Source organism: Apaloderma vittatum, unplaced genomic scaffold, assembly GCF_000703405.1.
Source record: "Apaloderma vittatum isolate BGI_N311 unplaced genomic scaffold, ASM70340v1 scaffold5849, whole genome shotgun sequence".
Classification (NCBI taxonomy): domain Eukaryota; kingdom Metazoa; phylum Chordata; class Aves; order Trogoniformes; family Trogonidae; genus Apaloderma; species Apaloderma vittatum.
This window is the reverse complement of record NW_009735695.1, coordinates 28,415-39,965: the sequence shown is the minus strand read 5'-3', so window position 1 is coordinate 39,965 and position 11,551 is coordinate 28,415. Positions and strand designations below refer to the sequence as shown.

Genomic DNA, 11,551 nt, shown 5'->3' with positions numbered 1-11,551 from the left:
GGCCAGGGAGCAGCCGTGTCGTTGCGTTGGCACTAGCTGTGGAGCTTCCTGCTCCCTGGTGTTGAGTGGTGGGTGTCTTGGTCCCCCAAGGGAGTCTGTGCAAGCAGAGAAGGAGGAGAAGGTTGATTTGAGTGCCCTGGTCCATGTCTATGTCCTCTTTTCTACACCTGATGGATCCTTCACCTTATTTGTTCCTTCAGTTTTCACTCTGCTCTGGTAGCCTCAAAGGCTTCTGTCGAGGTCAGTTCATTTGGGGGTTTCTATGGCCCTTTGTACTGCAAAAAGTGAAAATAACTCATAGATCAAGTCAACTGAGCAGTGACTGGTGCCTTCCCCAGCCAGAGACCACAGGAATGGCCTTGTTGCTCCAAGGGAAAGCAGAACGAGATGCAGCGTAGGTCCCCTGGGTCCTGTTGTGCAAGGGCTGTGTGTGGCCTCGGGCTGGTCTACGAGTAGGATGTGTGGTGATCAGTCCACAGGCGAAACGCTGCCTTTGTGTCGGGGAAATGGTCCTAGGACACACTGGAATCCCTTTGTCTGCTGGGTGTTGGGCAGAACATAAACATTCTTTACTGTGAGGGTGACAGCACTGGCACAGGCTGCCCAGAGAGGTTGTGGGAGTCTCCTTCTCTGGAGACTTTGAAAACCCACCTGGACGTGTTCCTGTGTGGCTGCCCCAGGGGATCCTGCTCTGGCAGGGGGGCTGGATTTAGATGATCTTTAGAGGTCCCTTCCAACCCCCAACATTCTATGATTCTATGATTATTCAGCCTTCCATTCTATGGAAAGAAGCTCCTTGCAGCTTAACCTGTCCTTGGTTATGTTGTAAGTTCCAAACTCCGTATTCTGTCCAAACATGGTGATTCAAAATCATAGAATCACAGGATAGAATCCTAATATCATTCATATCAAAAGCATCCTGACAACATCATGTTGAATATGCTTTCAAAATGAGAGGCTTTTGCCTACTTGTGCTAGAAAAGAGCTAAAGTTTCATCTCATTTCTCAATAGAGAAAGAAATACCCAATGGACTTGTGTTACCGAGTCACACCTCCATCCTCTGGGTATGAAAAAAATATAATGGAGCATAAATAGGAGGAGGTGAATTCAATTTACCTGTGTTCTATTGAAACGTGGAGCAAGACGACCAAGTGGAAGTTCACCTGCGTAGAGTCTTATCCAGAAAGATGTACAAGACTTTACATGACAGGAGGGTCTGTTATGTGGCCATTACACTCGTACCCATGCCTGTGTTTGCGGGGGGCTGGCCAGAGCTTACAGTGTGCTCGTAACCATCCGAGTTGTTTGCCACTGCCTATGGCAACCTCTGATGTTGCTGGTGTGTACCTTCTCCTTCCTTTTCAACTTCGCTTTCAGTGAGTCAGGAGAGGCTGTACAAGGTGGCATTTCATGCAAAGCTGCTGCATATGTAGCCTTTGGACTAATCCAAATTGCCGGTGCTTTTTGTGTGACAAAGGATCACGGCGTCCAAGATAAACTGAGGAGAAGAGATCTGGGTATGCAGGCCTTCATTTAAAAAAGGCATCTTTCATCTCGCTGACAGCGAGGTTCCTGCAGCGCTTTGATTGCCCTTTAATTACGCCTGTTTTTCCTGGTTTGTTTGAAAGGCAGATCTTGTTAGAAAAAGGTGCTGTGTGGAAAGAACTTGGCTGTCTCTGCTGCCCTTCCTTGAGGGCACACAGCAGAGCTGATGGATTAACGTATTTTTTTTTAAAATTTTTCTTTAGCATTATTAAAATAGGAGATTGTTCCTCGTAGATTCGAACGTAGGCACCGTGTGTTTCTCCCAAGCTGGGTGAGAAGGGGCATGAGTGGTCGGGTGCTTCAAGCAGACGGGGGAGTCGCGAGGTCTGGCTCCTTCCCACACTGACTTCCAACGTGATCCTGGAGGATGAGCTTTACTCCTCCTGCCTTTGGTCTTTTGTCGTGGGTGGCTGCTGCTCATCTGCCACAAAGGCTGCAGGAAACCTGACCTGGTGCTGGGGTGGAGGAGGGCTTGTAGGGTGTTGGGGTGCAGGTGGCCAGATGTGTGTGGGGTTGCCAGCTCAGAGCAGCTCGCAGGTTTCGTGCTGTTTGGTGTTTTATCTTTAAACCTTGCTGCTGTGGAAGCATTTAACTCGATGAAAGTCTAAGCTTTCGTTAATAATAGTTTAAAAATCAACAAAAAAATAAAAGGAAAACAAAGCCTGGCTTTGGTTGGAGAGAAAAACTTGGAAATATGATTCAAATGTGGACTAAACTCTTAACTGTCTAGCAAGTGAAATAACTTGAGAACAGGTTTCTAATCCTTTTAGAAGTCTCAGTTTTAAAGAAAATCTGTCTAATTTTTGAGGGCTTGACTCATATTTGTAAGTGCTTGGGCTTGACAATACTCTATTTTTAAGTGCTGTCTTTATGTTGAATCTTGGGAGGTGAGATGAAAAATTTTTTTTTAAAGTAACAACAAATCTTAATATAGCTGAGAATGCGGAACTACGCTTAGAAAAATAGGTTGGACACATGAAAAGGAATCTTGCTCAGCAGGCTGAAGACGCAGAGCAACCTCTGTGGTTACGTTTTTCTTTCTTCTGGCAATTTTGGGGTGGGGATGCAGCTGGTGCATTCACTTGGCCTTTTTATTTATTTTTTTTATTTTTTTGAACACGAGTTGAATCTTCCTGAAGAAAAAGGACCTGGCTCGAAACTGTTTTAGCCCAAACTGGGCAAGTGGTTCAGCAAATCTCTGTTTTTGTGGAACTTGAGGCAACCTGAGGTCGCTTAAAAATAGAAGTTGCAGGATGGGGAGGGAGAAGTAGATGATCCTTTTGAACTGAAGTGGCTTCGTATGAACAGGAGAAGGCAGACTGGTGCTCTGTTGCTTCAGAGAGTTGATTAGATTTTAGTTGTCATCTCATACCCAGAGTCTCGAAGGCTTAAATGCCATGAAAATCAAGTCAGCTGCTTAAAGCCAAAGCTAATCAAAGTAGGAGGATAATCTTTGTCACCTGACAGGCAATCCCAAATTCCCATGGGATACCTGTGCAGCTTAGCCGCTGTAGCACCCGTCTATCGCGCAGAGACCAACTCTCCTACCTTCAGCCCAGCGTGCTGAGTGGGCTTTACCTGGCTGGTAAGGCAGGAAAACTGAAAACACAGGCCTGGATTATCTGGTAAAGAGGTGGAACTGCTTGCTGGGGAACTGGTGGCTGGTGCTGCACGTTGAGTCCGCTGGTGTGCCGCGGTGTGAAACTCAAACAAGGGATTCCACAGAAATTTGGAGACTGTGAGGGACCCACTGGCGTGGCTTCTCGGGCACATTTGCTTGAGGAGCGCAGTCTTTTCTTCGTACGGGTGTGAGAGTTGCGTGTGAATGTTCAGGATGAGTAAATCAATTTAAAATTAAAATTTAAAATGTAAAAATACGCAAACATCAGAGCTGAGCCTCTTTTTTTTTTAAAAAAAAAAAAAAAGGCAGCCCTGTTCAAGGAACACAGTCATTCGGGCTGTGCATACATCTGATTACCTATCTCCAAAGTGGGTGAAAGCAGCTCTTCAAACTCCTTGAAGCTTGCCCCTGGGGTTTGCCAGCGCTGCAAGCAAAATCCCCTTGTAAAGCTGAAGAGGAAGGGAGAGGGTGGATAAAAGCTGGCAAAGCCATCATTTGGGTTATTTAAAAATAATTTCCCTGGCTGTAATTTGGGAGGTGTTTAACGTTTTCCAAAAAAAAAAAACCAACCCCCAAACCCCACGTTGTCTTAGCACAACCTGGGTTTGGGATGCTGAGACCCAGGCTGGGAGGTGAGTGGGTGCCGAGTGCTGCTCAGCTGCTGTTCCTCTGCGTCGTGGGGATGGGGCCCCGCCGGCATATCATGCTGGCGCGAGTGAAATGTGATTTTACACACTTTTTTTGCACAAGGAGGCCTCGGCGGGCACCTTGCCAGCTCTGCGAGATGAGGACTGTTTGCTGAGCTCATGTGCTGGCAGCTGGTGCTCGCAGGGGCTGCAGAAAGTTGCGTGTGAATCTCGAATGTTCAGACAAGTTATTACAAGAGAAGATGCTTATCTGTGTTTTTTAAAATAAATTTTGCCCTTCTCCAGGCTTTCTTATACTATGGTGTTATACAAGGAGAAAATTAATAGAGGTGATAGCCCTCATCTGGTAACAGTTACTATATTTCCATTTCCTTTCTTTGGTGAAAACTAGTAAAGGATGTTGCAGAACCTGTACAGAGAAGCCCGTGATAAGCGCTTTGCAAACCCACAAATCCAACTCGAAACTAAGAAGCTTTACGAAATGTACCTTGAGACTTAGCAACCCTGGGACGGCTCCGGGAGGTGGCACTAACTCACTGCAGAGACTCAAACGGGTGCTTCGTTGTAGTAGCACAAGAAGTGCTCAAGTGGTGGGGTAGTTCTCCTGCAACACCTCTGGCAACGTGCTTCGGGCTTCCAAGGCTTTGGGGTTTTTGTGATTTTTTTTTTTTTTTTTAAAAAAAAAAAAAAAGCAGTGAGTTCTGAGCCTTTATTCTTGAGGTGGGGAGGAGAGGAGCCATTGCAGGTCTTGGTGGCTCATAGATTCCTGGTAACTAGTCACTGCAGCTTCTTCCGAGATGTGCCGATAACAAGGACTGCGTCTGGAGAAAAGCCTGGCACACGGAAAGCCCATGCTGAGGATGCAAAGTACTCTGGTCTGTCTGTTCATATCGAGACAAGGATATTTCTTCCTTCTGTTTAGCAGTTGTTCTCTGGTTGTGGGGGTGTGGGGGTTTTTTGTTGTTTGGTTGGGGTTTTTTTAGGCAATTAAGAAAATGGAACTTCTTCACCGTCTTTTTTTATTTTTAATAGAGTAATGAAAATATTACTCTTTCACTTCTTATCTGAACATTAACAAGGTATTGTAAGTCTCGCTGGGGAATATTCAAAATAGCGTAAAGCCCAGAAACTCTTGCTGAAATAATGACCTTATTCATGTGTTTAAAGATAACATATTGCCCGATGTTTTTTAAAAGCTTTTAATATCATTTACAAAACAAAGCAAAACAACAGACCCAAAACCCCAAGTAGTTTTCAGGGATAAGCTGTGCTGACAGCAGCTTATGTAAAACTCATGGAAGGCTTTCTTTTAGCTTGCTCAGAGTAGTGTAAATTTTTCAAACTTGGTTGTGCTCTTACCAAGAGCTTACAGTGGGCAGTGAGGATTGGGTGTAGGAGCATTCCTAAAAGTTTCTGAAAGTTTGATGATGGCATTTGAGATCTCTGGAGTGGCAGTATCTGGAACAGGTGGGTGGAGTCTTCATGAAGTCCGGAAAGTTTGTTTTGAAATTCATTCTGGACAAAGTGGCTTTGTGCCCTGTAATGGCTTATATAAAGAATTAAGAATGTTCTGCTGCTTGGGGATTTCACCTGATCTCCCAGATGAAAGAAGATTCTGCTTGTGGTGGCAAGGACCAGCATTTAGACCTTGGCACTCACCGAGTCGTCACTTGCTCATTGGCCAGCCAGGAGTCTGTGTGTCACTACTGATGGGTGCTGCTTTCTTCTTCTGCAGGTCTTCATTTCTGTGAACTGCCTCAGCACGGATTTCTCCTCTCAGAAAGGAGTTAAAGGCCTGCCCCTGAATCTTCAGATTGACACCTATAGCTACAATAACAGGAGTAACAAACCGGTCCACAGAGCCTACTGCCAGATTAAAGTCTTCTGCGACAAGGTGAGGTTAGGTCAATGTGCCAGTGACCCTTTGGGAAAGCTTATTTTGCAGCTTAGCAGCTGTTTTGGTTTTTCCCTCTTCTAATTCTGCCAGTTGCTATTTTGGCTCGCTGAAAACTGTCTGCGTTCAGCCTTTGCAAGGAAAAAATTTCAACCCCTTCTATTTGGCTCACAGATGTTATGATGACCTCAGATAAATGTGCTGCTCTCAAAATGCTGGAGTGCTGAGAATTGTTCCTTTGGAGAAGGGTCAGTGAGTGGCAGAAGACCAACTGTCGGTACTGGGAAGTCCTCCAGAGTGCTGTCAGTAGGAGAAATCATTGCAATTGATTGAAGCGAGTGGAGGCTTGTTTTTTTTTCCCCAAGTTGTGTCATGTTGGTCCTTTTAAATTTCTTTGTGTGTTCTTACTGGGATTGTTATAAAAAGCCACCCCAATAACTTGCACATCTTGTGAACAAGCGGTGTACAAGGAAGTTCATTTACAAGCTGGATGGGTGCTGTAATTTGCTCTGTGTAATGCTTCTAGCACACAGGGAATTAACACCTTTCCCAAAGCCACTAGAAGCTGTGAAAGAATCATAGCAGGAGCTGAGCTGAAAGTAGTTACAAAAGCTTAACTGAATTTGCAAAGAAAACATATTTCCCAATCTTTGTAACCTGTTCCTGCCTGAACAGTCTTATGAAGGAGCAGAGTGAGTAATGTGCAGTGTTGCTCTTTCCAGAGCGACCAAGATCTTTCTCAGCTGGAATAAACACTGCCTGGCCTTCCCTCAACCTTTTGCTTGACTTAAAACACACCAGCTTCCTATTTTGCTGGCGTCCTGCTTGACTAGGGCCTCTCATTCTTTGCATTCGGCCTCCATAGCACAGACTCTTTGTGAGTGACATCTCAAACACATCTCGGTGCAGCTGCAGGTCTGAGATGGGCTCGTGACACCCTCTCTCGAGTCCTGTGCTAGCCCTGTGCTGGTTCCATACCGTGTGTCTTGCCTTGTTGTCCCTCTGAATCCTGCCATGAAGATTAATCTTTTGTGCTATTGCTCTGCCTCCACTTAACTCCCAAAATATGCAGAAGCCCTCTACAGTCTGCCTCTGTGGTAACATCCCTTTGGCCCATCCTGCCATGTTTTGTTGTCTATCTATGTGCTTTTAAATATGCCCTTCTACTTTCCTGTGTGGTTGGGAGAAGCCGCCTGCCAGTATAAAGTTACTTAATCATCGTCCTTCAAGTACCTCCTGAGATTGCTCTTGCTGTGATGATTTTTGCAAAGAATTTACCAGGAGTTAACAAATGCCCTCCAGACCTCTCCTAAAGTCTTGCCAATAAGCCTCAGAAGCTTGGATCTCATGGTCTTTCTTCAGACTTTTTTTTTTTTTATTAGTAGTATTCTCTTTTTTTCTTTTCCTCCTCTAAAATGAGACTGAGGCGAGTGTGTCACCTAAAGCTCTTTCATTATCTACGAGTCTTGTGTGTTATCACCTGTATTCTCTACAACGCCAGCGAGTATGGACTTGCTACAGGGAAGGAGAAAGATCTACTTGTAAGCTATCCAGTCAGTCACTGACACTGCTAAAACTACTGACAGGCTTGTGCCACTTGCTAATGAGACAAATCGGTTAATAAAAGGGGAGATGTGTAGTCAGTGCGTAGTTTAAAGGAAGCCATCTGAGCCTACACCATAAATTTCAGCAAATATATTAGCACAGTAATGCCAGTGTGTCTTTTATTTTCCTTTGGGATTCTTAGGGATTTTGACCTTTCCTCCTGCTTCATACCTTCAGATAACTTTGCAAACTGGATTTGAATTAAAAGGGATCCTGAACAAGAGGAAGAGAAGGAGAAAAGATTGCTTTTCTTATTTAATCTGACTGTCGTTCTGTTCTGTGAACATGCAGCCAATGTGAGATTGGTGCCTGGTGATTCTGCAATTTACATTATGGAAATGATGTTAAAGTTTCCTGCCTTCCAGGTCCGTCTGTGGGAGCTGGGGATGGAGGCCACCAAGCTGAACACTGTTTGTCACAGCACTGAATCAAGCTGTGTGCTCAAACGCTTGTTTGAGCCGCTGGGCAGGTGCTCCTGTGAGCAGACCTATGTTCCTACAGCTGCAGGTACTGTCTTGGAGACTCCAACCCTGGCTGTCTTCTCCAGGCTCCTGTAAGAGCGTTGGCATTTCAAAAAGAGCAGCAATTTTCTGCCCTGCTTTGAATCTCAGGTAACCAGTTGGCCCACCTTGAGTGTTTACAGGACTGTCATTACCATAATATCCACACGTGCTGCAGTCTTTAATGTACTTGTCCTCGTGTGGCCACTCTTACCTGTAGAAGTGCCGTTATCCATGTTTTCTTCCTGGAAGGCCAAGTCTGTTGGAAAAAAACAGCACAAATGATGGTGCTGTGGCTGCCCAACAGGTTCAGCTCTATGTAGGACCCCTCTATTCCTTGGTCTGTTAAGACTGTGCTTGCATTGCATACCTGAACTGACTTTGAACCCAGACATGGGCATGGCAGTGCTCTGCTGTCTCTTTCTTGTATGTGTACAAATCAATAGATACCCTACAGAAAGTCAAACAGTTTAGTTAATGTGGCATAGTGTCCTTTTCACAGGAAAGGGAATGCAGGAGAAGGATTCCCGTGCTTGGGGTCAAGGGAAAGGTGCTGATACTTGTTTCTGGTTTCAGGCTGCTGCCACTGAGACCAAGTTTCTTCATCTGTCTTCCTCTTTGCACCCCTTCTGTGGAAAGGGGTCCACCAGGTGCCCAGGACATTTGGTCATCTAAATCTATGTGGTTTCAAGACCTGAGTAAAGAAGTGTGGGTGTAATGGCATCATCCTGTAATATGTTACAGCACAGGCTTTGTTCAGGCTTGACCCAGCAATGTTTGGGCTGTGTGGGGACAGGGATGAACTGTCCCAGACGACACTGACCTTCTCTGCTGTAAATTGTGCTTCAGCTAAGCATCCACAGAGGGAAGACTGAATACAGGATTTCACAGGCTTATAGCTAGTGTTGTGCTCAGAGACCTGCTGTTAGTCATGTAGTGAGGGGCAGTTCTGTGAGAAGGTTTTTACGGGATGGCAGGAATAGGTGACTGAAATGCTGTTGGAAGGAAGAGGTTGTGCAAGGCAGCTGGAGGCAGTGTTGATGAGAATGGGCAGCAACATGGAGACTGTTCCTTCTGTATCATGATCACAGAATGGTTTGGGTTGGAAGGGATCTCTAAAGATCATCTAGTCCAACCCTCCGTGCAGTGAACAGGGACATCTTCAAGAAGACCAGGTTGCTCAAAGCCCTGTCCAGTCTGATTTTGAACACTTCCAAGGATGCTATAAACATCCTTTACAACCACAGTTTCTCTGGGTAACCTGTTTCAGTGTCTCGCCACCTTCATCGTAAAAAACCTATTCCCTTTGTCCAGTCTAATCTATTTTCATTTAAAATAATTGTCCCTCGTCCTATCACTACAGATGCTGGTAAAAAGCCTCTCTCCATCTTTCTCATAACCCTCCTTCATATGCTGAAACTGCAGTAAGGTCTTTCTGGATACTTCTCCATGCTGAAGATCCCCAACTCTCAGCCTGTTCTCATAGGAGAGGTGTTCCATCCTTTGGATCTTTTTTGTGGCCTCCTCTGGACCCTTTTGAGCAGGTCCATGTCTTTCTTGTACTACAGGCTCCAGAGCTGCACCTGGTCTAGTGGGAGATGTCCCTGCCCGTGGCAGGGGGGTTGGAACTAGGTGATCTTTAAAGGTGTCTTCCAACTCAAGCCCTTCTATGAAGTTCTCCACCAGCCGGGAAACTCTCTGTCTTCAGAGCGCGTCTGACTGACGCAACTCGTGTGCTGAAGCAGGGAGTCCCATGGTGTCATGAGGGTCTGGATCTCAGTGACTTGATGTTGCATCCTCTCCCTGCATCTCTGTTGTTTATCAAAAGTGTCATGTTTCTTTGCAGGAGAGAGAGATCGCAGCTTCCCTCCCAAAATGCCTCTTCCCTTTCTCAGCCCAAGAGTCTGTTACACAACTGGAGACTTTGGGGGTGAAAAATGACAGGAAAACCTTGCAGCCTTTAACACATAGACAGGAGCGTGAAATCTTGCTTTTCAGACTGTAGGCTGTTCACTAGGTGATGAAGTTGGGAAAACATCTTTCTTACAAGCTTATTTATTTCATAATTGGGGAATCAGCATCTTGTCTTTAAAAGTGTCTGATTCTGGCTATCTCTGAGCTGTGCTAACGAGACAGAAAAGCCTTTTATCAAGACATGAGTTTCTTTTTTTCATGTGGGATTTGAGATGTGCTTACTTGGGCCTCCGTAGCTTGGAACAAGTTGACTTTCAAGCGGAGATCTGTGTAGATATGCGAGGACAGAGGTTCTCTCACAGTGTGTACTTCTCATGGGTTAGCACATTCTACATGAGGAAGCAGGTGCTGTTCTGTAGCACAGTGTTTGAGTAGCAGAACTTTATGGTTTCCACATGGTAGGTAAAAAACAGGGCTGGAGCCAAATCTGATCTTTCTGCTGTCAAGCTGAGATGTTGTGACTATTCTGGTAAGAGAAGTTGTGGAGGGATGCAGGTCCAGCTGTGCTGAGGCTTAGGTGGGATATCTTCACTGTAGTGGGCCCTATCAGCTTTACAGGCTCAAGCAAGGCTGCTGATGGCTGTCTTTATTCTTTTTTTCTGTTGTTGTAGCAGCTGTCTGAAGCTGCTTGTGTCCTTGCTGTTAGGTGGGAGAAGAGGTGATATGTGTTAATGCACATCAAATATCCAGGCTAATTTTCCTTTTTCTTGCTAGTGCAGACATACTGTTGTCTTCTATAGGGTATTGATTTACCGGGAAGCCAGAAGGTCTGTTGCCTTCTGTGTCATTTGCCACCCAGTCGCCACATTCTTTTTGACATCTTGTTTGCCATAACTAATCTAGTCCTCTTTCAGCTCGCAAAAGATGTGGGTGTGTTTTGGCAGCTTTGCAGGGATGAGAATGAGAAATAATGGGTTCCTGTGGCCAGATAACTGTTACCTCTTACCTTGCTTTGCAGGAGGGTGTTGCTAGACAAGTAGAACTCGTGTGTGTACCAGTTGGGGCAGTGATTTGGTGGTAGCACCAGGATTGAGTGTTGGGGATCTACTATGGGCTTTTCACCTTAGACAACTGATGGTGTGACATCCCTGCCCTGGCCCATGCTTAGGTGGGCGGAGATAGAGGAATGAACAAGATTCTGACAAAAACCTTCCTCCTTTTCTCTCTCTCTCAACTGCCTGCACCTTACAGAAAATACAGTCTCTCCCCGGTGCTGCTTGGTTTGGATGGCCAGGAACTGTGTCAAAAACCTGATTTAGGTGTCTGTGGATTTCCCTCATAACCTGGCCCAGACAGAAAGAGAAGAAATAATGCCTGGTTTACAGTTATGTAGGTCTTTAGCCTTAAATCAGTGAAGGCTGATATAACTGCTTCTAGCTCCATATGTAACGTACAGGAAGGTATCTTGCACTTGGTGATCCAAATGTGGCTTGATTTTTATAGATCAGGATTTAATGATGATCTAGTGAACTCTTAAACTGAGGGAACTTGCAAGTTTTTAGTGTTTTAAACACTTATTTTATCTTGCACTTCATGCAATTGGTATAGCTGTGGGTATCTTTTGTCATTATATCCCCATCTGACTTGATAAAAAAGGTGTTTGTATCTTGGATATGGTTGCTGGATTTCGTTAGAGGACAGGTCTTGAAAGTCAACACTGGGCAGATATCAAAGTTGGCATGCTCTGGCAAACTTGCAGTTTGGGTACCGTGGAACTGACCTTTACAAGCACTATTCTGGAAGAATCAATGTTCCTGCCTCTGC

At 45.2% G+C, this 11,551-nt stretch overlaps 1 protein-coding gene across 1 annotated transcript in view; it reads left to right on the top strand.

Moving 5' to 3' along the window:
* Positions 1 to 11,551, top strand: part of GRHL1 (grainyhead-like 1 (Drosophila)) — a 37,280-nt gene that overhangs the window by 16,181 nt on the left and 9,548 nt on the right. Inside the window, exon 8 of the mRNA XM_009876673.1 lies at positions 5,550 to 5,708. Within this exon, the coding sequence (XP_009874975.1) occupies positions 5,550 to 5,708 (159 nt within the window). The remainder of the gene's footprint in view (positions 1 to 5,549; positions 5,709 to 11,551) is intronic.